Source organism: Tauraco erythrolophus, chromosome Z (assembly GCF_009769465.1).
Source record: "Tauraco erythrolophus isolate bTauEry1 chromosome Z, bTauEry1.pri, whole genome shotgun sequence".
Classification (NCBI taxonomy): Eukaryota; Metazoa; Chordata; class Aves; order Musophagiformes; family Musophagidae; genus Tauraco; species Tauraco erythrolophus.
In genome coordinates, this window is record NC_141496.1 from 14,107,670 (window position 1) to 14,135,506 (window position 27,837).

Sequence of the window (27,837 nt, forward strand, 5' to 3'; positions counted from 1 at the left end):
ATTTACATTAGAGTCATTATCTGGAGTCATAAGCTGGAAACTTAAGATGGTTTTGCCGGCTGTTTATCTAATTTGTCAGGACCTACTAGATAATTCTTGCTTCCAGGCAGGTGTTTATGTGGCAGAATGTAAAAGTTTTTTCATAGTAATAATGCTGACATTTTGGGCATGACACATGTAAAATGAGCTGTAGCTTTGGAAGTGTTTTTGCCCCATAAGGGCAACAAACTAACTTTCAGCAAGGTAAACAGTGACAAGCTGGACTTAAGAAAACTGTATTAAGGCTATACAACTACATTTTTTAAAAAAATTGAGGGTTTTTTGCCTTAAAGGAGACTGTTTCAAATGAGAGTTTAATTCTGAAGGAAATGAAAACCACCATGGAATAACCATTGTTTAAAACCTGTGAAGCTAAGTTGCCTACCATTTTTTCAAAAACAGAGGAAAGGATTAATATTTGGCAGCTATGTTAAAACAACAAATTTTGTTCTGAAGTGATTTTCTAGGCAAACTGAAATTCCAAATGTAATATAATCAGGAGATTGCATTAAGAAAATGTAGTAGTCAGGCTATGAAACAGAATTACTTTATTATAATAATTCTACAGCAGCACATAAGAAAACAGCATTATTACGATCATTGTTTTGGCATGATTAGGCAAATGAATTAATACCATAAGATAGAGAAAAAATCCCTTCTAATTTATGAGGACACAACACAATCACTTGTTGAGGAAGAATGTAACTACATTTTATGAAAAGTATTGCTTTCATGTAATTACAACCTGTATTACAAAGCAACAGTGTAACTAAGTACTAAAAGAAACAAACATTTCACAGGATATGATATTTAAAGAGACATTTTGAGGATTTACAGCGGCTTACTAAGCAAACTGTGTAGATCTTCAGAATACAATTTTGGTATCATTCTAGACTGCCTATCATCCAGGTTCACAAGTACCTAAACTCCCACTGTTTTCAATTAAATTTAAAACTTCAATAATTAAAAAAAAATATATATATATTTGAAAGCAACATAATGCGCACATTTATTTGTCATATAATTCAATTTTAATGCATATAAACTTACTGTATCAGCCTGAAATTTGCCTGATCTGCACAGTTAGAGATTATAAACTAGCTTTTGGATCACCAAATTCTATTACTTTATCAGAATAAAGTTTAGCAATCTCTTGCTTAGTAAATCCATACTCTAGAAGTATCTCTTCTGTGTGTTCTCCTATAAAAGGATCCCTTTTAAACGACGGAACAGCAGGGGTTCTTGATAGAAGAGGAGCAGGTCTAGGACTTATCTCTTCCTCATCATTTTTGATAAAAGAACCTCTTTGTTTGTTATGCTGATGGAAGGCAACATCATCAAAGGATAAAACAGGGGTCACACAGGCATCGGTACCATCAAATATGCTGCACCACTCGGCTTGTGTCTTCTGTGTAAACACAGATGCAAATTTTTCCTTCATTTCGGGCCAGTCGGAGAAACTCATCTGACTGGGAAGTTCAGCTGAATCTAGCCCAAGACCTGAAAGGAGAAAAGCAAAGTTTAACTATAATATAGCTTAGATAAATTACCAAGTGCTGTCCATAACTAAGCGTGTTCCTTGAGAAGCTAATATTTTGCAGGCAGTCCAACATAGCAGAGCATAATAACTAACAGTTGCTTCAAAGTTTATGAGGATATCTATGATTGAGGGGGAGAGAGCAGAAGAATAAAACTTCAGTAGTTCTATTGCTTGCAGTTAGCCTACATTGCATCAGCTACAGCCTTTTAACTAAATACATATAACAAACACTCATTTGTATAAACACTCTGTAAGAGCAGCAGCTGCCTAGAGATAACATTTTGTTCTGAGAATGTTTTCCATAATAGCTATGGTATTATCTACCTGGCAGTAGCAGCACAAAAGTCTGCTGAATGGGCCTTGGACTAAAGCACTATACTCATCTCATGGAAGCCAGTACCTCTGCCAGAGCTGGACATTCAGTAGGTTACAGTGCTCGAAGCTCAACATGATTGAGTTATTTCCACGCCAGAGATGAGAAGATGTTGTGTATGGATGTACCCAGGCTCAATGTGCATGAGGCAGCTCAGCTGCAGGTGCCTGCAGGCTAACTGACCTGCTTCTCAACTCCTTTGGTCCAAATGGACTCCAGCAGTGTTTGCTGCTCTCCCCTCCTCAGCACACTTCCGAGGTTCCTACTCTCTACTGCTGCTCTTCTGGAAAAGTGAAACCCACAGCCCTTACACTTACTAACTGCTTAAGAACTCTGCTTCCCAGAAGATCTGTTGCATGGACCACCTAGGTATGCAATAGGCACATCTCTTCTGAGACACAAGAGCAGACGATGGACACGCAGGCTTTGTATTGAAAATTTCCTGAACTCGTCAAGTCCTAGGTCCTTGCCTTAACTAAGCACCACCCTCCCTCTCAGTGGGGAGTTTACATCTCTCCTGTGCAACCAGTTTCCTGTCTTTGTTCCTGTTCAAAGATTCCGCTTTCTGCACTTCCTACCCTTCTGTTATCCTACTTCAAGGAGATGCAAGAATTGTTATCACTTCATGTAGGGTTTATCTCAAAAAGGAGACAAGAAACAAGAAAGAGAAAAGGCAATTAAACCACACTTTCAAAATGGAGCTAGTACAAATAGAGGTACAAATAGAGCCTATGATACCAAACAGAACTCGGAAGTGGTATGTTGAAGGTTGTCTGAATAGTCAAATCTTGAAATTCAGGACCAGGAACATAGCAGGAATGATTCAGAAAAAGCAGGGATAAGAAAGAAGTTAATTTGAGAAATTAGAAAGGCTAGAGAACAACTATCATGAATAATGCTTCCCAAACAACCAAAAAAGGGAGATGCTTAGAAGAAAACAGCGCTGTGTAAAAGGCAGAGAAAACGTGGAGTTCTGTATACATTTAATTTGGAGTGTTCCTTCTTACGTCTTTGGATGTCTGGTACCAGACTGATGATTTGACTTGCAACTGTTAACAGGCTTGGCTACTAGATGCCTGTTTACAGGTAGAATTTACACAGAACTCTTCTAATCTTTATCTGTAGATAGGCAGAAAAAAACTAACTGTATCTCCTATTCTACAGATACTGTCTGTATCTTCTATTTCTATAGCTTTCTCGTCACTGAGAGGGGTAGACATACAGCAACTGAAACATAGAGGGCAGGAGCAAGGAAGATAATGCCCATTCTTCTGCTCTTTAAGTTCCTTCTGCTCATCATCTCTACTACATGCATTTCTTGGGGCTCATAGGCTCCCCCTAAGTTATCGTAATATTTAAGGTTTTCATTGCTGATCAAAAGGTTCTTAAATAGTAGCTTTGAAAATGAAGACGTGCTTTGAAATCTTACTTTGGTACTGCAAAGGACAACACAGAGAAATTGCCAATCTCCAGACTCAGAAATACAGCCTTGCAGTTGTTCGTGTTTAGAAGAAAATCAACAGTCAAAGACAGAATATGCATTTTCACATCTCGGAGATTCCTACGGATCTTAGGATTACTACAAGGCAAACGTTAGTCCTTAACAAGTTAGCAAGCCAGTCAAGTGCACCTTAAATGACTAAATGTAGAATCTAGTCTTCATAATCGTTCATATCGTCCTCAAAAAAGATCGGCTGAAGGTTACTTATACTAGTTGAGCATTATAATTAAATACAAGCTAACAATGCTTTCAAAATTAAATTTGATTATCTTCAAAGTATAATCCTAAAGATGGACAGTGCTATATAGTTTACTTAAGAACCAGTATGTGAGGCAATGTTATCTTCCACAGAAAGTAAAGCTAAGCAAAAACACACTATCAGATTGTGTCTCATCTTGTCACTTGGAAACATTGTTTCATAAGTATTTATTTGCTTATTAATTACAGTTTGTGTTCTTGTAGCCAGTCCAACATGAACAGAGATCTACCATTATCCCATTACACAATTACACTTGAAGGTCGTGCCAGATGGAAAGTTGGCTGAATCTAACCATACATCTAGCAAAATAGAACAAAATGCAGAACCTAGAATTTAATATTACATGCCCATTTTCCATCGACTACTGAAGACTTCAACTTCAAATGTCATGAACTGACAGCATTTAAGCACTACAGCTTCTCATTTTCCAGCTTGTGCTAACCATTTGTGGTACAGACCAACAGAATCACAGCAGGAGCAACTGAGTCAACAAGGAAACAATTACACAGCACAGAATTGTCTGGGATACCACAGGATGACAGAGTTCACCCAACATAATCAAAAGCAAAGTATCTTTTATGCAGACTATCTGGTAAGGCAATCACAACTTGTTTCCAAGGGTTTTTGTTTGAATTTTCATCTAGAGATTTCTCTTTAGAAAAGCCCAGTAACCTACCCTAGTACAGCTTTGAAATAACAATTTTTGAAAAATGAAAAATTAGGTCTCCTTATAATGACATAGCTTTAAGTCTCCTTTAAATGCTATAGCTTTATTGACATATTTATTTATGCAACAAATTGAAACCTCTATTTCAAAGAACTTCTTAGACAAACTGCAGTAAAATTAGACACTTATATTGAGAGAAAGAAAACAGTAAAATTCATTAGATAAATCAGTGAAGTTGCTTTGGTATGTAGGAAATAAACAGTTTCTTGCAGTATTTCAGCCATACTAATTTAAAAGACTACCTAGGATCCCTAGCAGAGCTTTGTTCAGGATTTTCTTGTTTAAACTTGCTGATGTTTTACCCAAAATTGTATGCTCATAGCACAGTAATTTTGAAATTATGTTGCCAAAACATGACTGAATAGAACAATCTAGTATGGGAATCCTTAATTTTCATAGATTTCATAGATTTCTAGGTTGGAAAAGACCTCAGAGATCATCCAGTCCAACCGTCCCTAATCTCCCATTAAACCATATCCTTAAATAGTTCATCTCCCTTTTCTTAAATACATCCAGGGACAGGGACTCAACCACCTCCCTGGGCAGCCTATTCCAGTGGCTGACAACACTTTCAGAGAAGAAATACTCCCTAACATCCAACCTGAATCTCCCCTGACTAAGCTTATACCCATTTCCTCTTGTTCTATCACCCATCACTAATGTAAAGAGCCCTTCCCCCACCTCCCCACCATCCCTTCTCAAGTATTTGTAGGCTGTAATCAGGTCTCCCCTCAGCCTCCTCTTCTCCAGGCTAAACAGCCCCAACTCCCTCAGCCGCTCCCCATAAGCTTTATCTTCCAGCCCCTTGACCAGTTTAGTCGCCCTTCTTTGGACTCGCTCCAGGAGCTCAATATCTGTCTTAAAGCGAGGGGCCCAAAACTGGACACAATATTCCAGGTGCGGCCTCACCAGTGCCCAGTACAGGGGCAGGATCACTTCCCTGTTCCTGCTGGTCACACTATTCTTGATACACGCCAGTATCCCATTGGCCTTTTTGGCCACCTGGGCACACTGCTGGCTCATATCAAGCCGGTAGTCAACCAACACCCCCAGGTCCTTCTCCGCCAGGCAGCTCTCCAGCCACTCTTCCCCAAGCCTATAGCGATGCTTGGGGTTTTCATACCCCAAGTGAAGGACTCTGCACTTGGCCTTATTAAAGCTCATGCCATTGGCCTCAGCCCAACGATCCAGTCTGTTCAAGTCCCTCTGAAGGGCCTCCCTACCCTCGAGCAGATCGACACAGCCTCCCAGCTTGGTGTCGTCCGCAAATTTACTGAGGGTACATTCAATCCCCTCATCCAGGTCATTGATAAAGATGTTAAACAGAACCAGACCCAGCACTGAGCCCTGGGGAACCCCACTGGTGACCGGCCTCCAGCCGGATTTAGCCCCATTTACCACCACTCTTTGGGCCCGGCCATCCAGCCAGTTTTTAACCCAAAGGAAGGTGTGCCTATCCAGGCCAGCAGTTACCAGTTTCTCAATCAGAACACTATGAGACACTGTATCAAAGGCTTAACTGAGGTCACGGAAAACTGCATCCACAGCCCTTCCCTCGTCAATCAGGCGAGTCACCCCATCATAGAAGGTGATCAGGTTTGATTGGCAAGACCTGCCTTTCATAAACCCATGTTGACTGGGCCTGATCACCCGGTTAACCTGTATGTGCTCATTAATAGCACTCAAGATAACCTGTTCCATGACTTTGCCCGTCACCGAGGTCAGACTGACAGGCCTGTAGTTCCCCGGATCCTCCTTCCGCCCTTTTTTGTAAATGGGGGTAACATCCGCCAGCCTCCAGTCCAGCGGAACCTCCCCAGTGAGCCAAGACTGCCCAAAGATAATGGACAGGGGTTTGGCAATGTCTCCTGATCTCTCATCCATCAGATCTCTCATGACTCTCAGGTGGATACCATCAGGCCCCATAGACTTGTGGGTATCCAGCTGGTGAAGCAGATCCTTGACCCGTTCCTCTTGGATCACAGGAGCTTTGATCTGCTCTCCCTCCCTGCTCTCAGACACCATAGGCCAGCTCACCTGGGAACTACTAACCTTATTATTAAAGACTGAGGCAAAGAAGGCATTAAGGACCTCAGCCTTGTCCTCATCACTAGTGACTAACGTACCCCCTGTGTCCAGTAGGGGCTGGAGGTGATCTTTAGCCCTCCTTTTGTTATTAATGCATTTATAGAAGGACGTTTTGTTGTCCTTTACGGAGCAGGCTAGTCTAAGTTCCAGTTGGGCTTTTGCCCCCCTGATTATCCCCCTACATGCCCTAACTTCCTCCCTGTAGTCCTCCCTGGATGCCTGCCCATTCTTCCAAGACTTATAGACTTCCCTTTTTCTTTTGCGGTGTTCCCAAATCTCCTTGGTCATCCAAGCTGGTTTTCTACCCTGGTGGCTTGATTTCCGGCACACAGGGACAGCTTGCTCCTGTGCCTCCAGAATTTCCTTTTTGAGGAGTAACCATCCCTCCTGCGCTCCCTTACCCTTGAGAGCTGTCTCCCACTGTACTTTATTGACCAGACATCTAAACAGTCCAAAGTCAGCTCTCCCAAAGTCCAGCTTGGCCGTTTTAGTGCTCTCCCTCCTAACTTCCCCTAGAATAGAGAATTCTATTATCTCATGGTCACTATGCCCCAGGCGTCCTCCAACCATCACATCATGGCCTAAACCACAGCCATAAAGTGTATGCCATTGCTCTCCTTCTGTCTAAATATAGTTCATTTGCACTCTGAGAGGGAACTGAACTTCAGAATATTCCAAGAAGTAATGATTTTTCATTAAAGTAACTACGTAAAGATTTTACTTTGCTCAAAATTTCTGAAACAAAATCATTTTTTAGAAAGCGACAGTTCAGCAAAAGGTTGATCAGGCCCAGAGTATGACCAGAGCATCACTGCAAGTGCATCCATAGCTGTACTCCAAGTTTACACATTTAACTACCACAATTGCAAATGTTTTGGCGCAGCAAGAACCTGACCCTCTACAGTATTTGTACAATGTTTAAGGCATATCATGATGTACACAATACTTTACACTCACAAACTTTCCTCAACATGTTGTTAACTGCACTCTGGTCCAGCACTGAGTTCCTAATTCTGCAGGGAAACACTGAAGTGAATCAAAACCAAAAGGAAATGTGAGTATTGACAACTGGTTCGGAAATCATAGAATCACGGAACGGTTTGAGTTGGAAGACACCTTACAGATCACTTAGTTCCAACCCCTCTGACATGGGCAGGGACACCTTCCACTAGATCAGGTTGCTCAAAGCCTCATCCAACCTGGCCTTGAACCAACCATCAGGGATGGGGCAGCCACAACTTCTCTGGGCAACGTGATCCAGTGCTTCACCATCCTCATTGTAAAATAGTCTTCCTTCCATCTAATCTAAATCTACCCTCTTTCAGTTTAAAGCCATTGCTCCTTGCTGTATCACTACATGCCCTTGTGAAAAATCCCTCTCCAGCTTTCTTGTAGGTCTCCTTTAGGCACTGGAAGGCTGCAATAAGATCACCCCAGAGCCTTCTCTTCTCCAGACTAACAGCCCCAACTCTCTCAGCCTGTCCTCATAAGACAGGTGCTCCAGCACTCGGATCATATTTGTGGCCCTCCTCTGGACCCACTCAAGCAGCTCTGTGTCCTTCTTATGTTGGGGACTCCAGAGCTGAACATAGTACCCAAGGTGGGGTATCAGGAGAGCAGAGTAGAGGGGCAGAATCATAGAATCATAGAATGGTTAGAGTTGGAAGGGACCTCAAAGATCATCTAGTTCCAATCCCCCTGCCATGGGCACGGAAATCCTCCACTACACCAGGTTGCCCAAAGCCTCATCCAATCTGGCCTTGAACACCTCCAGGGGTGGGACATCCACAACTTCTCTGGGCAACCTGTTCCAGTACCTCACCACCCTCAATGTAAAGAATTTCTTTCTTATATCTGACCCAAATCTGCCCTCTTTCAGTTTAAATCCATTGCCCCTTGTCCTATCACTACACACCCTTGGAAAAAGCCTCATCACCCTCAGAGTGAAAAATTTCTTCCTTATATCCAATCTAAATCTCCCCTCTTTCAGTTTACACGCCCTTGTAAAAAGTCCCTCTCCAGCTTTCCTGTAGGCCCCCTTTAGGTACCGGAAAGCTGATATAAGATCACCCTGGAGCCTTCTCTTCTCCAGGCTGAACAGCCCCAACTCTCTCAGCCTGTCTTCATAGCAGAGGTGCTCCAGCCCTCTGATCATCTTCGTGGCCCTCCTCTGGACTCGTTCCAGTAGCTCCATGTCCTTCTTGTGTTGGGGACTCCAGAGCTGAACACAGTATTCCAGGTGGGGTTTCACAAGAGCTGAGTAGAGGGGCAGAATCACTTCCCTCGACCTGCTGGCCACACTTCTTTTGATACAGCCCAGGATACGGTTGGCTTTCTGGGCTGCCAGCGCACATTGCCGGCTCATGTTGAGCTTCTCATCCACCAGCACTCCCAAGTCCTTTTCCTCAGGGCTGCTCTCAATCCATTCTCCGCCCAGCCTGTACTTGTGCATGGGATTGCCCCGACCCACATGCAGGACCTTGCACTTGGCCTTGTTGAACTTCATTAGGTTCTCACAGGCCCATCTCTCCAGCCTGTCGAGGTCCCTCTGGATGGCATCCCTTCCCTCCAGCGTGTCTACAACACCACACAACTTGGTGTCATATGCAAACTTGCTGAGGGTGCACTCAATCCCACTGTCCATGTCTCCAACAAAGATGTTAAATAGCACTGGTCCCAGTACCAACCCCTGAGGAACACCACTCGTCACTGGCTTCCACGTGGACATTGAACCGTTGACCACAACTCTTTGAGTGCGACCATCCAGCCAATTCCTTATCCACCAAGTGGTCCATCCATCAAAACCACGTCTTTCCATTTTAGAGACAAGGATGTCATGTGGGACAGTATCAAATGCTTTGGATAAGTCCAGGTAGATGATGTCAGTTGCTCTTCCCCTATCCATCAATGCTGTAACCTCATCATAGAAGGCCACCAAATTAGTCAGGCAGGATTTGCCCTTAGTGAAGCCATGTTGGCTGTCACCAATCACCTCCCTGTTTTCTATGTGCCTTAGCATAGTCGCCAGGAGGATCTGCTGGGCACAGAGGTGAGACTGACTGGCCTGTAGTTCCCTGGGTCTTCTTTTTTCCCCTTTTTAAAGATGGGGGCTATGTTTCCCCTTTTCCAGTCATTGGGAACTTCACCAGATTGCCACGACTTCTGAAATATGATGGATAGCAGCTTAGCAACTTCATCTGCCAGTTCCCTCTGGACCCGTGGATGCATCTCATCCGGTCCCATGGACTTGTCCACCTTCAGGTTCTTTAGATGATCTCGAACCTGATCTTCTCCTACAGTGGGCGGTTCTTCATTCTCCCACTCCCTGCCTTTGCCTTCCGTGACTTGGGCCATGCCGCTAGAGCTCTTGCCAGTGAATCACCTCCCTCGATCTGCTGGCCACGCTGCTTTGGATGCAGCCCAGGATACGGTTGGCTTTCTGGGCTGCCAGCACATATTGCTGGCTCATGTTGAGATTCTCATCAACCAACACCCCCAAGTCCTTCTCCATGCTGCTCTCAATCCATTCTCTGCCCAGCCTGTGTTCATGCTTGATACTGCCCCGACCCACGTGCAGGACCTTGCACTTGGCCTTGTTGAACTTCATGAGGTTCTCACAGGCCACTTCTCCAGCCTGTCAAGGTCCCTCTGGATGACATCCCTTCCCTCCAGCATTTCCACCACACCACACAGCTTGATGTCATCAGCAAACTTGCTGAGGGTGCACTCGATCCCACTGTCCATGTCGCCAACAAAGATGTTAAACAGCACTGGCCCCAGTACTGATCCCTGAGGAACACCACTCGCCACTGGCCTCCACTTGGACATTGAGCCCTTGACCACAACTCTTTGAGTGTGACTATCCAGCCAATTCCTTATCCACCAAGTGGTCCATCTGTCAAATCCATGTCTCTCCAATTTAGAGACAAGGATGTCGTGCAGGACAATATCAAATGCTTTGCACAAGTCCAGGTAGATGATGTCAGTCGCTTTTCCCTTATCCAACAACACTGTAACCTCACCATAGAAGGCCACCAAATTTGTCAGGCACAATTGTTCCTTTCTCATGTTCCTTTCTCAATTCTGCAATCTTTAAATCTCCAACTCTTACATCTGCAACACCCATGTCCTTCTCTTCTCATTATATAGGAGTGGCAAAAGTAACATACTCTCTGAATCTGGACAAAGAGACATAAAGTGGCTTTTGAATATATTTTGTCTGGAACAACACCAAATTGTTCACTAGCAGAACTGACCAGAATTATCGGAAAAAAATTATGAAACGAAATTATAGAAGTTGTAACTGAAACATACCATTTTAAAACTACTTCAAAGTAGAGAATTAATGCCTTGAACAGACAACTCAGCTTAAGTCAAAGCTCGTCAGGTTCGTGAAAGAGCAATACAATTCTCACAAGCAGCTTTTTCTTCTCTGTAACATTCAAAGGCTTAAATTCTGAATTGAATTTCTGCAATAGATATCCCAGAAAGGAAAAGGAAAAAATCCCTGAGAAGGATCTGCTGTTCTAATTTAGCACACTATTGCTTCAGAAAGCTTGCAACCATAACTACTGAAGGTGATAAATATTTCCTATATGAAAATCTGAACAATTCATAATATGCACTTAAAATACAATGAAGAAAGACCACTTATTTTAAATGCAATTTGTGGAAAAAATCTTAAGTTTAGTCTGATACATTAAAGAACACACTTTTACAACATAAACAAAGAAAACTAGATGATCTTTTAGGTCCCTTTGAACCCAAACCATTCTATGATTCTATGACTAGCAGTGTGCCCAGGTGGCCAAAAAGGCCAATGGGATACTGGCGTGTATCAAGAATAGTGTAACCAGCAGGAACAGGGAAGTGATCCTGCCCCTGTACTCGGCACTGGTGAGGCCGCACCTGGAATATTGTGTCCAGTTTTGGGCCCCTCGCTTTAAGACAGATATTGAGCTCCTGGAGCGGGTCCAGAGAAGGGCGACTAAACTGGTCAAGGGGCTGGAAAATAAAACTTATGGGGAGTGGCTGAGGGAGTTGGGGCTGTTTAACCTGGAGAAGAGGAGGCTGAGGGGAGACCTGATTACACCTACAAATACTTGAGAAGGGATGGTGGGGAGGTGGGGGAAGGGCTCTTTATGTTAGTGATGGGTGATAGAACAAGAGGAAATGGGTATAAGCTTAGTCAGGGGAGATTCAGGTTGGATGTTAGAAAGAATTTCTTCTCTGAAAGGGTTGTCAGCCACTGGAATAGGCTGCCCAGGGAGATTGTTGAGTCCCCATCCCTGGATGTGTTTAAGAATAGGGTGGATGATCTACTTAGGGATATGGTTTAATGGGGATTAGGGACGGTTGGACTGGATGATCTCTGAGGTCTTTTCCAACCTAGAAATCTATGAAATCTATGAAATCTATGACTGACCAAACAAGGAAAGACTGTGATCCAATTAAAGGCAAAAAGAAAAATTTTCTTAGAAGACTGTAGCCTGTATGTTAGATTTTTTAAATATGACAGAAACAGATTGAAACACAGGCAGAGCTGTGATTGCACTTGTTGTCTACTTACCAACACATATATCAGTTTTTTATTGCTGGAATAACTATTTTTGAAACTTCAGCTGTTAAAATCAAGCCTTTTATGTGCATTGTAAACAATAAGGAATACTTTCAAAGATGAAGATAAAGCTCTTCGATGTGGATGTCCCAATACAGGCAGATGAATTCATAGTTGCTGCTCCAACTTTAAGCTCTGAATTTCTGAGAAACAGCTAAGAGGAAAACAGAGAATTTTAGCATTTTCCTCAGTAAGAGTTACCTAAATAAGACGGACACTGACCAGTGATCATGTAATATTGCTTGACCACGAGATTCATCCATCACAGGCTTCTTTCTAGATAAGTTGTCTGGCTGGTTGAGAGAGAAAAGCCTGAGTCATGTACCAAAGATCAATAGAAGAAGGCTGGAATGTCCAGCAAAGGTTCACTGAGAAGGAGAGGCTTCTTTCTAGATAAGTTGTCTGGCTGGTCGAGAGAGAAAAGCCTGAGTCATGTACCAAAGATCAACAGAAAAAGGCTGGAGTGTCCAGCAAAGGTTCACTGAGAAGGAGAGTGACAAACAAGACTACACTATATTTTCAGAATTTTTTTTTTTCGAATGAATATAGATTCCATCCCACTCCTGTAGCTTAAAAGTCCATGCTGTTCAATCTAATCTCTAGAGAAGGATAAAATACTGCATCCATGAATACTGCAGGGCAGTGTTTGATCACATTAAGCCAAACATATGGGTATTTGAGTAAGCAGCTTTATTCTTTTCTTCTTTTCCTTTGTACTTATTACAGGCATTCTCCCTGAAGACATGTATTGGAATTCCAAATTCCCTAACTTCCAGAGCAAGGGCTTACGTTTTACTTTGATAGAGCTTTATATTTATTTTTGTTCTCCGTTTCTTGCAAGCAAAAAAATCTCAAGACATTGGATGAGAATAACATTTCAAAGAACTGCAAAGTGCAGAATAATCAACTACACTTTCTTTTTCAAGATCGAGTAGCTTAAAATTGGCATTCACAAACAAGTTATACACAGGACAATGAGGGACAAAGTACCAGCTTCTTCAGCGAAGAACATGACTCTTCCAAACTTGACACTGCCTCTGGGAGCAGCACATAACCCTGGATATGTCCCTGAGTCACTCCAGGAGCCTGCCTTATGGGTTCCCTGTATCAGCATGTACCAATTTGAACATTCTAGGCAACTGAACAGCCTTTTCTAAGCTACACAGAGAAGCAGACATTTACAGACACAGATGCAGAAGAACTTTCTTTGGGAGCACCACAAGTTGCAAGAGAACAAAGACCAAGTGTAGAGAACAAGATCACTCTTTGGGATGCTACTCACCAAAGGTATACTGCACCTTACAACCCCATACCTTCATTTCATCTTACCATACTTCTGAATTTCAAAAACCCTTGGAAGTGCAGGCCCTGGCACTGACTACACTCTTTTTAGCACAACGTAGCTGATTGGGGCTGAGGTGGCAGTAACTGTCTCTGAGAGGAATTGTCCCCTAAGGAAAAGAGGAGGAAAAAATAGTAACAAAGGGAGGGGAAAATAAAACCCAAGAAGGACAAGTGATGCAAATGAAAACAATTGCTCACTGCCAACTGACCGATGTCCACCCAGCCCTCAAGCACTGGCCCCACGCCAACCTTCCCCCCAGTTTATTGCTGAACATGATGTCATATGGTACGGAAGATCCCTTTGGTCAGTTGGGGTCAGCTGTCCCAGCCATGTCCTCTCCCAGCTTCTTGTGCATCCCCAGCCTGCTCGCTGGCAGGGCAGTGTCAGGAGTGGAAAAGGCCTTGGCTCTGTGTAAGCACTGCTCAGCAATAAGGAAAGCATCCTTGTATTAGCAACACTGTTTGCAGCAGAAATCCAAAACACAGCCCCATACCAGCTGCTATGGAGAAAATTAACTCTATTCCAGCCAAAACCAGTACAGGTATCCATGCTACAATTCAAGAAATAACCACTGGGGAGAGACTGAGCAAGAATAAGAAGCTACTCCACTGCCACCCTCACTCAGCAAAGATTTACCACATGTAAGTCATACACATACAAAAGTGGTTCACATCCATTTCAGGTATATCTTTTGTTGATATTCCTTCTACTGATCAAATAAAACGAAATTAGATTGAAAACTTTTTATATCCCTTATATGCAGAACAATGGAAAGAGAATAAATACTGAATACTTTTGTGACCATTTAAATTTCTCATAAATTCTGTACGGAAAGCATAGCAATCTACCAAAGGAACACAACAGAAGAAATTATTTTTAAACTAAATTACCAGTAGGAAGCTAAGAGCACATCTGATCAAAAGCTTGAAGGACACGAACAGTTCAAAAGTAAACAGGCATCTGCAAATTTCTGTTTTAACTTCACATACATATTTTGTTTGACCCACTCTAATTTATCAAACAGATAAATAATATTTTATATTAGTATTTAGAGACTTTTCACTCGAATTTAAAAATTACATCCATAGCTGCACACTAAAAGCACCCTGAAATTGTGCGGTGGAAACTAATTTATAAATCTGACTTTGCTTCTAGGGGAATTCCATTCTATCATGAAATATTATGAACTATTTCCAATGAACATTCATTTCTGAACAATTTAAATCGTTTTCTCAATTATTCGTCCTACATATTTTTGAAAAAATTATAGCCTAAATAACTGAAATTGCTTGAAATTTTATTTGCAATACCAAAGAATTAGGTCTCCTTTTTGAAGTATATTCACAATTCCTTGGGAAAATGTTTTCCAAAAATAGTTGTTCAGCGCTCCAGCCACATCACAGACTACCATTACCATAGCTTCAGAAGAAAACCTGTAATTTAAGTGTAGTTTCTGAGGGTAAGGTGAAGAAGGGATGAAAAAGAAAGTAAGCAACTGCTAGAAGAAGAAAGTCAATCAACTGCTACGCTACTACCCAAATAGCTTCAAGAATTGTTTGGCTTTTACAAAGAAATCAACATAACCAATGTCATGAATCAAAATCAGGTATTAAAAAATTCATTCAGTCATGCTTTGCTGATGTGAAACAACTGATCCAAGCTACTTACCCTTTATTAACTGCTCATAGAATTTAGGCTCAATGGCACCAACAGCCATGAATTTTCCATCAGAGGTCTTGTAGGTTTCATAAAAAGGTGCACCACTATCGAGCAGGTTCTCTCCTCGAGGTCTGCTCCAAAGTCCCAAATCTTGTGATTTCCACAGAAAAGAACTTAGGTATGCTACTCCTTCTACCTTGAAGATTTACAGGAAAAAGTAACAACTTCAGTACATTAGTTGGTGTGTTACCTTAATTCTACATAAAACAAAACGGAAAAAACTACTACCAGTTCTGTCTTTTGTTTTTTACTGACAAAATCTCTGATAAGCAGTTTAATCTTGTAACATTTTCAACTACTGTTTCCATTCCATATGCAAAACCATCTGGAATGAGAGAATAAGAAGCAGCATAAATATAATAATGCAGCTTCAGATGGATAACACACTTTGAATGCACAAACTTTCCTAGTTTAGCAAGTTTCTAATGATTAGGAGTTCACACAGAGAATGTAACTAATTTTAGGTGATGGGACAAGCTTCTTGGCTCTAGAGAACATTAAGTATCTGACAGCATCAAGCCTCCTAAACTTCTGATCTGATCTTGCACTGCTTATATTAACAATAAGTACACAAAAAAACACTGGAGATAAGGATAGTAATAGATGGGAACAGTATCAAAATAAGCTCTAACTGCTAATTAGATTTTGGTGCTGATGAACGACTTACAGTACCTATGTACAGTGCTACCTGCACTGGAAACACTGAAGAAAAAATAGTTCATCTGTTCTGGGCTGGTACAGGGACTTCAGAAACATGCCTGGCTTGGGAGCTGGACAGCTAGCTTCTGCCTGAGCCCCACTGCAATTCAGAGACAAGTAGAAAGGTGTCCAGCGTGGGCACCAAACCTCTAAAGGCACGCTCAAATAACACCACACACACAGTAACGTAAACTGTATGTTTAAAACACGAAAAGGACAACATGGGAAGACTTCACTTAAGATTAATTGCAGAATGATTACAGTAACAGTTACGTGTTTCACTTAATGGCTCCCTCATGCTAAAAGCATCAGCAGTCTCTGAAGCAGGGACAAGAATCCAGACGCACCACCCCACTGGGTGACCTGTCTGCTCCTAAAGTCTTCTGTTCCTTCTGCAGAGCCAAACAGTTCAAAGAAAACTGAGAATGAATCCACACCAGCCAAATCTTTATATTCATCCTCGTGACTGATGAATGCCTCTAGGATGTGGGAGTTTTGGTTTTGAATACCCCCAGGCTGAGAAAAACCTGAAACCTCAGTCTTCTGTCGGGACAGCTAAATGCTCTTGCCATGAGACTATTATGCAAGTGATCATTATAACTGTTCTCTCCAGTGGTAGTCTTTTCACAGAGTGAGTCATGCTTGGTCAGATGCCTACCATCAGCAGAAGGCTTTGTGTCTGAATTTAGAGAGAACTTAAAGTGTGGCCTTGACTCACATGCCTCTGTTCCAGTGTGGTGCAAGTGTACAGACATACAATTGTGCCTACTGTATCACATCACAGCATCCGCTCCACATCCTACTCAGCACATGGGAACTACCGGGCTCACTGTAAGGTACTTACGATCCCTATGAAGTCAATGAGAAGAGACAGCAACTAGTATGAACCAACTCGGACCAGGCATTTAATTCTTCTGAGGCAGACAGCTGAAACGCAGGACTGTCTACTTTTTACGCAGAGTAACAATAACACTGGACCCTGTGAACGGGTGATGCACATCTAGCTCTTGGCCTGATCCTCTCTACTCTCTTTTTGTATCAGTTTAGTTTCACTGATTAAAGGAATTCCTCATGTGTATATTGCTGGTCATAAGAATGCTCCCAAGCCGTTTTTCACCTTCCAGCACCCTAATCAGAAATAAAAGATAAATAAAATTTCTTCTATCACAAAGATTTGGATCTCATTCTAGAATTACTAACTTCAAAGGCAAGAAATAATTAAGTTTTTAGATTACTTCAGAAAAATAGACATCGGAATAAAACAAAAAAACAAAACAAGTGGTCAGTAAAATCATTCATGAAGTAAGACAAAAACTTAATAAAAGTAATTATCCCTAATCCATTAGGGGCAATGGATTCAAATTGAAAGAGGGGAGATTTCAATTAGATATAAGGAAGAAATTTTTTACATTGAGGGTGATGAGGCAGTGGAACAGGTTGCCCGGAGAACTTGTGGATGCCCCATCCCTGGAAGTGTTCAAGGCCAGGTTGGATGAGGCTTTGGGCAACCTGGTGTAGTGGAGGGTGTCCCTGCCCATGGCAGGGGGGTTGGAACTAGATGATCTTTGAGGTCCCTTCCAACCCAAATCATCCTATGATTCTATGATTCTACGATTCTATGATTCTAATCCTGAGGACACAAAGCTGCTAAAAATGAAAATAATTTTCCCTCTTCTACTGATACAAAACTTTGACAAAATAATCAAGATTTAATCAAGCAGAAAAGTTAGATAGAAAACTGAAAAGTAAAATGTACAAGTTAGGATTGTTAAGTTTAATAAGTAACTATAGAGAACTCACTAGGAAATTAGTGGATCTTTCTATGTTTCTTGTTTTAAACCAAAGAACCATGGATACCTCATCACCCAGCTACTGCATTTTTCTATGTTTCATAGAATCATAGAATAGTTAGGGTTGGAAGGGACCTCAAAGATCATCTAGTTCCAACCCCTCTGCCATGGGCAGGGAAACCCTCCACTACACCAGGTTGCCCAAAGCCTCATCCAACCTGGCCTTGAACACTTCCAGGGATGGGGCATCCACAACTTCTCTGGGCAACCTGTTCCACTGCCTCACCACCCTCAACGAAAAAAATTTCTTCCTTATATCTAATCTAAATCTCCCCTCCTTCAGTTTAAAGCCATTGCCCCTTGTCCTATCACTACATGCCCTTGGAAAAAGTCCTTCTCCAGCTTTCCTGTAGGCCCCCTTTAAGTACTGGAAAGCTGATATAAGATGACCCCGGAGCCTTCTCTTCTCCAGGCTGAACAGCCCCAACTCTCTCAGCCTGTCTTCATAGAAGAGGTGCTCCAGCCCTCTGATCATCTTCGTGGCCCTCCTCTGGACTCATTCCAGTAGCTCCATGTCCTTCTTATGTTGAGGACTCCAGAGCTGAACACAGTATTCCAGGTGGGGTCTCATGAGAGCTGAGTAGAAGGGGCAGAATCGCTTCCCTTGACCTGCTGGCCATGCTTCTTTTGATACAGCCCAGGATACGGTTGGCTTTCTGGGCTGCCAGCGCACATTGCCGGCTCATGTTGAGCTTCTCATCCACCAGCACTCCCAAGTCCTTTTCCTCAGGGCTGCTCTTGTTTTGTTTTAAGAAGTTAAGGAGACCATCACGGACACCAGTTATGCTGCTTGGAAACCCCCTCGCCCCTTCCTGTCTTATTTTGAATATCAAGGATTCTAATTAGTAAAATTAAATAGAATAACCAATGATTGTTATAGAAGAAGAATATTGATAAGGTAATATAGCTAGTAAAACCAATCGCTTTAAAAGTCAAATTTAAAAGTGAGAATAACATGCAATTTTATGTAAAAGAACTTATCAGGCAAAAACACCAGGAGACCTATATGGATAAACAAAGAACTCCTGGCTAAAATCAAATACAAAAGGGGATTGCACAAACTATGGAAGCAGGGACTGGTAACCTGGGATGAGTTTCCCTTGATAGACTTGAGAACTGGGCCAGGGCAAACTGCATGAGCTTCAACAAGTCAAAATGCAAGGTCCTTCACCTGGGTCGGGCCAATCCTAGGCACAAATACAAACTGGACACAGAGTGGGTTGAGAGCAGCCCTGAAGAGAAGGATTTGGGGGTATTTATACATGAGAAGCTCAACATGAGCTGTGAGTGCGCTCATGCGGCCCAGAAGGCCAACCGCATCCTGGGATATATCAAGAGAAGCGTGGTCAGCAGGTCAAAAGAGGTGATTCTCCCCCTTTACTCTGCTCTTGTGAGACCCCACCTCGAATACTGCGTCCAGTTCTGGTGTCCCCACCATAAGAGAGACATAGATTTGTTGGAGTGTGTTCAGAGGAGGGCCACAAAGATGATCCAGGGGCTAGAGCACCTCTGCTATGAGGACAGGTTGCGGGAGCTGGAATTGTTCAGCCTTGAAAAGAGAAGACCTCGGGGGGACCTAATTGCTGCCTTCCAATACCTGAAGGGAACTTACTGGAAGGCTGTGGAGGGACTTTTTACAAGAGTGTCCACTGATAGGACAAGGGGAAATGGGTTTAAGTTGAAGGAGAACAGAAATTCTTCAGTATGAGGGTGGTAAGACTTTGGAATAAATTGCCCAGAGAAGTTGTGGATGCCCCCTCTCTGGAGGTGTTCAAGGCCAGGTTGGACGGAGCCTTGAGTAGCCTTATCTAGTTGAGAGGCGTCCCTGCCCATGACAGGGAGGTTGGATTAGATGATCTCTGAGGTCCCTTCCAGCCTATGCCATTCTATGATTCTATCATTCTTATGTAACAATGACTCAACAAAATAAGTGTGTATAAAAACCTATGGATTTTGATGCTAAGGCAGACATGCTTGGACTTGTCCCCCTGCGCAGGAATACAGGAGTGCCTGTTTATCTACTTCGTGCAGATGAATTTTCTTCCCGGCTGCTAACAGTTTTGCTGGTAACTCTACTGTAGAAAATTCATATTCAGACTATCTAAATTGTACAACGACTTAAGTAATATGCCTATTAAACAAAAAAGAATATTAAAACGAAATGACAGCTGTAATGCTGTGGTATTGTGATTTTAAAAATATCTACTTCCATTAAACACACTTAGATATAAAAATAAGCTCATCAACCCAGCTTATTTAACTGCCTTTGAGGTCGATGATGCATGTCTGTTTGTCACCAACTGTCTCACTGTTCAAGTGAAAGGAATATAACAAAATGCCAGGTTAAGTATACCCAGTGGCACTGAACAATATTCCATCCATTTCACAGGACACCAGAAACATCAGCAGGGAACTGTAAATACCACAATTATGAGACAATAAAAAAACTGAAAGAGAGAAGTTTTGAGGGCTTAAAAAAAAACTCATAAAAAAACCACAACACGCTCCATTCCCAATGAGCCAGAGATCTCATTAGGACATTAGCAGACTTGTATTGATTCTTCTCATAATGAATTCTTTTAATGACTTAAAGTACCAACAGTGAAAATAAGGCAATACTCCAAACTACAAGAAATATCTTTTTAAAGATCTGAAGAATTGCCACAATTCTCCACAGTCTTTCCTTCACAAATACATGAACTCCTTCAATTTTCCTTCAATTTTTTCAATTTGTAGGTCATGTTTTTAGACTCACAATCATCTTTGTTGTGTTTCTTCAACTTCCTGAAATTGGTCGGGTTTCTTGGAAAGATGATGGCCAGCTTCAGAAACAGTATTTTTCTGAGGCCTCATAAATGCTGAATAGATCATAATTACTTCAGAAACTTTGCTGGCTCTATTTCCTGTTTATACATCCTAATAACAGTGTGTGTGTGTTTTACAACAGCATGACATTGTTGACTCATGTTCAGCTTGTGACTACTCCAAACTCCCAGGATTATACTTCAGCTAATTGTTCTCACACTGCATTTGTGCAGCTAATTGTTTCTGCCTAAGAGAACAACAGAGCAGTTGTCTCCACAAATTTCAGCCAATTTTTTTCAGGTCATTTCTCCAATTTGAAAAGGACATTTTCAGTTCCAATCCAACTGTCCAATATACTTGTAGTTCTTCCCACATGCATATCATCTGTAAATTTACTAGACGTTATTGCTCATCTATCATTCAGCTTGTGGGAGAAAACACTGAAAAAAAACAATAGACGTCTGTGGAGCTCCAGTTCATAAGTTTTTCATTTCGACAACTACTAATAACTATTGTCAAAAGACCAATAGACCAGTTTTGCACTGATCCCATAGAATTTTGATCTAGACCATAGTGCAGTGGACTGCTTCTGAGAATGTCACATGAATCTGTCAAAATCTTGCTCAAGTCAAGATGGCTAACACCACTTGCTATTCTCCTACCTTCAAGACCTCTTCAACAAAGGGATTTTTTTCAATTAATATAATTTTTTTCAATTTATATTTAAGTCCAAATCATACCCTTCGCTGTAACACAACACCTCGAAGGGAGGTCAAATTTTAATTGCAATGCTCTTTAAAAAGAAAAACAGGAAAAAAGAGAGATCGAGAGAAAAAAACATATGCAGATAATACAGGTTTCAAGGATAAAAGTAAATATACATTTTTCCTCTGTGTGTAAGTGGGTGGCCTTGCAGTGAAAAATTCCATAGTATTCTTTATTAAGCCAATTTAGCCTTATGGTACATTAACACAAAGTGTTTGAAATTGACTTCTTGGCAATAATCCACGGCAGTGTAATTATTCGAAGGAATAGTGCTGCTAATAAGACGTAACCTGTTACAAATTCATAAGCAGATGTCTCTTTGATAATGCTAATGCAATTCTTTATTTTATTAGCATCATCATTTTTGCTGTTATGCATGATGCTAATTGTTAATTATACACCATCTTTCCACACACCAAACTCACTCATCAAATATATACAGCTAATATTTTTTGAAGAAGGCAGACTGGTAAAACGAAAGACAGGGACTGGCACAGACGGAAAGACACAGTATGTGTCCCACGTCACAAGCATGTTACAGGAACAGTGATATGTGAAAAATAGCCATTTTATGAGATTACTTACTTTCCTTTCCCAAATTTTTAATTTTAAACCTTACGAATAGCTCCAATTTCCTCCCTTTCACAGACTCAGAGTAGGAAAAAATCCAAACAAACAGACCTGAGAAACCTCACCTTCCTTGAGACCAAACTTACCATACTTGCATCGATGACCTGCCCTTTGCCAGATTTGGTACGTTCATAGAGGGCTGTAATGATGCCCATTGCACATATGACACCTCCACCAGCAAAATCAGCCAGAAGATTCACAGGTGCATAAGGATTTTCATCTTTTCTACCCAGCTTCGACAGCACACCTGACAGTAGAGCAAACAAAGCAAATACAAGTATAAAATTAATTATAAACATTTATTCCTACATTTCTACAATTAAAGTTTCATTCTCTTCAATCTATGCAAGTAAACAAGGGATAAAGCAAACTTCTACCAACAGTTTTCTCTCTCCACCCAGCTGTGTCTTAGCAAATAGTTACTCCTTAATTCACAAAAGACTAGAATATCTGTAATCATATTAGCGAAAATGCATTTAAGAATTAATAAAAGTCTCACAGATAAACCATTAATAATTGGGCTATATAGGGACAAAATTTCATCCAAAAAACCTTGTGTGCAATAATTCGCACTTCATACATGCGTAGAACCTCCTCCATAAGCATTCAATAGGCATTATGGACATGTCTCAAGGCAATTTTGGTAAATTCTTCTTTCCTGAATCTTTTAAAGTAAAAATGTAGATGTTCAGTCTTCTGTGCATATGACCCATTAATTAATAATCATAACAAAGGATTTCACACTGACAACCGTACTTCAGTCCTATCCTCCCTCTTCAACTACCTTTGGGAAAAAAAAGAAGTTGTGTATAAGAGGAATGGGTGAATAACACAGAAAGATTACCTCTGATTGCATGCCACACAGACACAGGGAATCTTGTTTATGCCAGAAATTACGCGGACATGAAAGTGAGTAGAGCAAACCCTAAGCCAGTTTACTTCAGATAGAGCTTTGAACCTGTTAGCATGTCTCTGCCATCCTGAACAACCTCTTCACTGTCACCTGACTCTTTGTAGTTCCCTCATAGCGGTTCCCTTCGGGCAAGCAGGAAACTCTGCGGTACAATCATGTTTTTCCCATGCCTGTAACCTAAAGTCTGATATTTGCAGCATACGTGGTCAACATTTCCTGACAACTGCATGATTCTGAAGCACTGTTTAGTTAGGTAATGGTCAGATGCACTTCCCAAGTGCAAGCAACTGAGTGTGCAGTATAAAGAAGTTTCCAAAGCCTGTAGTGCAAGTACAAAACCCTGTTGCTGAATACAAACTCACTTTTAACAGTCTAAGGGTCACCACAGGCACCAGTGGATTAATATATTAACTTATCTCTGGAGTTTCTAAGCTATTTTTTAGTTAAAGAAAGACAAAGTTCATCAGGAAAATAATCAGGCTATGAGATCTCATTTCTGAGGAATGATACCTCCCAAACACCTTGTCCTATTTTCCTTAAACAGACAGAAAAACTTCACGTGAAATTTCAAACAAAACGATTTAATTTTAGGAAGATGGCACTAACCAAAACACTACTGATTATATCAAGTCCAGAGAAAAAAATGCTTCTGTTTGTAAACAGAACGCACTACAAACTAAGGTAGCGATGGACTATACTGTTTCTGTACTGACTCTTTCCCTATGTTAATAATAAATAAAAGTAGCATAATACTTTGAAATCACCTGGACATGAAGTCAAAAGTGTTTCAAATGAGGCATCCCTTCTTTACCCTCTCTTTTTCTCTGACATTCTTACATAATCTGAGAAGACTAAACCCATTGCTGAAGCAACTTAATTTCACAATACAGTGACTCCCCCATAGCAGGTGACACTGAATCACCATATTTGCAGTGCCTCTGCTCTGGACCTTTGCTGGGGCTAAAAGAAATGGTTCATCCAGTGGGAAACCAAGAATTTTTGGGCCACTTTCTCTTCTCCCTCACAGGCTCGGAGAAGCAACAGAGCCAGGAGCAGTGCATACAGCACCAGGTGAGGCCGTGCATGACATACAGACTGCTGCTACCCAGCTGCTAAGTTGGATAACTTTGTTATTCTTTGTTACTGCATACTTGCTGAAACATGACAACAAGAGTGTACCATCTGCAACACCTTAAGGAAACATAGCACTGCCGCTTTATTTAAGCCACTTTCCTTTTCCTTGGTAGCAATAGTGAGATATTTACCGCAGAAAAGGACAAGGGCTCAAATGGGTTAGGCTGCCTAGTTTTTCTCTCCTCAAAAAAAGCAGCTCACAAGCACACAAAACAATCTGCAGCCTTTTCGGAATCATAAGCATTCAGGTTTTCTAGGAGAGTGGCCCTGAAGAAAGACAAAAATGCATAAGAACTTCAGTCTTCTCTTCAAAGAGAATATTCAGATAAAATAGCACAAAGAAAGGAAAACACTGTACAGCCTGAGAAGACATGCTGATCCAGCCTAACAGCTGACTGCCGCTGTCAAAATGAACAGCCCGTCTAGCCCATGTTTCCTCCTTCCTTGTGCTGGCTTTTTATGTCTGTTGGACCCCTTAATGAACTGCTTTACCTCAATAACCTGGCAGAAAAACATCCTCATTTTCTAGGCAGTTTTTGACTTGCGAGGGAGCTTACCCAGGGGTTAAGCAAGTGCCAGAGCTGACTGGAGAGATGCATCTCACTGACGGAGATGCTTCAGATCTGCTCCGCTGTTTCATAGACTCAGGTAACTTGAGCTACCTGTAAACAACCTTTCAAAAGATTCTTGAGTCTTGATTTAAGAGGGGAAAAAACCTTTTTTAATAGGAAATTTTACAGCCTACCTGATAAAGCCAAATAATTGATGTCATGACCTGCAGACCGGGCATATTTTCCTGTCTGGCCAAATCCAGTCAGTCTAGCATAGATGAGTCTGGGATTCTCCTGTAGAAGGACCTCTGGACCAAGGCCAAGCCTTTCCATGACACCTTAAAAAGACAAAGAAACTTAATTCACATTTATTTTTATAAGACTTTAATAATAAGATTGCCAGACAGCTTGCTGTAACCTATACACTGTTGGATGACAGAGAAAGCTACCACGGGCTTGTAAAAAAAGAAAAAAAAAAAAAGAGAGAGAGAAAGAGCAAACTCTTATGTTTTCCACATTAAAATGACCTGGAATTGCTTCCATCTTTCACTGGAACATACTTTCCTCATTGTATTAGCTTCTCAGTACCCGGTGTGTTCCTGTATCTTTTAACTCACTGATGCGAACGGACCATGCCACCATTCCACAAATGATTTGCAACAACTACACAAAAGAAAATGTGTTCTTTTGTAAAGAAGAGAATAAGGAACTTTTGGAAATCAATGAAATGTAGGTTTGGTCAGCATGGGTTTATAGTAATCAAGGCTAAAATTTTGATCTTCTAGTTCTAAAATAGTGGTTTTAAAAGAAGCAAATTCAAGTTGCAAATACATTATGGATTTTTATTGGCTCAGCGCAGCTTGGGCAGACTATGCCTTATAATCTATACTGGCGCTGCAGAGAGACACATTTTGGAGGGGAAGGGGTAACATAACTTCAATGCCCATTTCAGCCTAGAATCTATTAGTGCAACTTGTTTCAGACTAGTCCATGACATTACCAAATCTACAAATTCCTGAGGATCAATTTCTATTGTTCTACTTGCTGGGCAGTGGTAAGCGATTAACACCAAGGTGAAAGCAGAGGAATTCAGTAAAGAGCAAAATTTTCAAAAGCACAAGTAAGAACTGGGTGTCAAATAACCCCTAGCACCACAAAGTCATTGTCAGAAGGTCAGTGGTACACATGCGTTTAAAGAAACTCTCCTGCCACTTGGGGTCTCATCTTCTCATTGGTTCACACCAGTTTATGCATGCTGGATCACAGATTTGCCCAGTTCAGTTACAGGCCCGTAAAACTTAATGCCTAGTTACAATATTACCTGCATTTCCAGATTAAAAAAAAAAAAAGAAGCAGATGCCACGTGCCTGTAAAACCAAAGGAAACAGAAATTTCCATAATAAGAAAAAAAAAGAAATCCCACTAGAAAATAGGAAACCAGCTAAAATGAGAAATGGAATTTAATGTTTTACTTTTGTTTGCACAGCTTCTGATCAACAAAAAAAATCTTAAGGTAAAAACCATCACAACCATAAAACCCCTGTTTTCAGAATGAGAATCATTATCCATGACACAGGATCCATAAGCCTGTTCATGACACATGATGTTTAACTGACATAGCCTTCTATTTCTAAACCAACTGCAGAAACTCCAGAACACTTTGGCTAGCTCCTCATGGACCACAGAATCACAGGAGGGTCTGCGTTGGGAGGGACCTTTACAGGTCATCTAGTCTGATCTTGCTACAATGAGAAGGGACATCTTCAACCAGGTCGAGTTGCTCAAAGGCCCATCCGACCTGGCCTTGATGATGCTCTTGGGGACAGAAGAGCATCCTCATGGTGTTAACAGCAGACATACCGAAATAGCCCACACACGAGCATCGGATGAGTACGGTGTACGGTTTAGGAACGGAGAGAGATGTCAGATCTGCTGCCTTCGGAGGAATCGTAAGTTCTGAGACTCGGACCACCACCTGCTACGTCTTACCTACATTACGGTCTCAAAGACCTCAAAGGTCTTTTCCAACCTCAACGATGCCACGCCGACGTTACAAACGGGACCCTGCTCCTCAACCCTCAACCGGGAGCCGACCTCCCGCTCGCACCGCGCCGCCTCCGTGAAGCCACCCCCACGCCCCGACCGCCCAGCTCCCCCGGCCCCCCCGCCGTGCCCCCCGAGGCCGCCCCTCACCGTGGCGGAAGGGCTCGATGAGCACATCCGCTCTGCGGCACAGTCGCCTCAGCGCCGCCGCGCCGGGCGGTTGCTTGAGGTCGAGCGCCAGGGAGCGCTTGCCGCGGCCCTGCACGGCGGCGTGCGGGGCGCCGGCCGCGGCGGCGCGGGACGTCCGGTCCACCCGCACCACCCGGGCCCCGAAGTCGGCGAGGATCATGCCGCAGAGCGGCGCCGGCGCCAGGCCGGCCAGCTCCACCACCTGCACGCCGCCCAGCGCCATGGCGGGCCGCCTGCCGAGCGCCGAGAGATCGATCGATCGAACGATCGATCGCGGCCGCCCGGCGGGATCGGCGTGCCGCGCTCCCGGAGGAGTGCTGGGAGGAGCGGGCTGTGCCCTTCCCCTTTTATTTGGCTTCACTCCCCGGGCGGCGAGGAGGCTGGGGCAGCCCCCGGCCTGTGGAAACGGCCCGTGTTTCCTCCCGATCCACGCGCCTGCGCCGCGGACTTCCTCCCGTTACACCGAGGGTCGCCCAGTCGCCGCTCGGCGCTGGGATTTATGTCAGGGTGTGTTTAAATGTCGTTTAAATACTGTCGTGGATGCTAATCCAGCCACTTCCCCGGGCAGCCTTTTCCAACGCTTGACAACCCTTTTTGGTCCAGAAATTTTTCCTGACATCCACGCCCACGCGCACCTCAGCTTCCCGGGGTCACACTTAGCGATGCTAGCGGAAGAGATGATAAAAACTGTTTTTTCACCAAATACGGCTTTAAACTGGGCAGTCTGGTCCTGTTGCTCCTGCCACAGCAGCTGGAGCCTGTCCTGAAGGGGCAGAGACCACAGCTGGAATAGTGACATCCCAGTCAGTCCATGCTGAATCCGCTCAGGATGAGGCTGGACAGGTGGTTGTGGAAAGTAGCCATATACTGGGCAATCCCAAACACAAATAGCTGTTGCAGACAATCCCAAGCACAAGTACAGGCTGGGCAGAGAATGGATTGAGAGCAGCCCTGAGGAGAAGGACTTGGGAGTGCTGGTGGATGAGAAGCTCAACATGAGCTGGCAATGTGCGCTGGCAGCCCAGAAAGCCAACCGTGTCCTGCGCTGCA

General features: G+C 42.5%; 1 protein-coding gene across 1 annotated transcript; it reads right to left on the reverse strand.

The window, feature by feature from the left end:
* Positions 1-1,129: 1,129 nt before the first annotated feature.
* On the reverse strand, positions 1,130-27,010 carry AMACR (alpha-methylacyl-CoA racemase). The gene is made up of 5 exons (XM_086629752.1): positions 26,749-27,010; positions 24,750-24,893; positions 22,044-22,204; positions 15,158-15,344; positions 1,130-1,539 (listed from the first exon to the last, which is right to left on the reverse strand). The coding sequence occupies exons 1-5, from the start codon at positions 27,008-27,010 to the stop codon at positions 1,130-1,132; spliced, it is 1,164 nt and encodes a 387-aa protein (XP_086485878.1).
* Between the last annotated feature and the right edge of the window lie 827 nt (positions 27,011-27,837).

Excerpts from the sequence above, each read along its gene's own strand:
- AMACR (XM_086629752.1), bottom strand. The coding sequence starts at position 27,010 with ATGGCGCTGGGCGGCGTGCAGGTGGTGGAGCTGGCCGGCCTGGCGCCG. Across the intron at positions 24,894-26,748 it reads CATCGAGCCCTTCCGCCACG|GTGTCATGGAAAGGCTTGGC; the intron begins GTGAGGGGCGGC and ends TGTCTTTTTAAG. Across the intron at positions 22,205-24,749 it reads CAATTATTTGGCTTTATCAG|GTGTGCTGTCGAAGCTGGGT; the intron begins GTAGGCTGTAAA and ends CTCTACTGTCAG.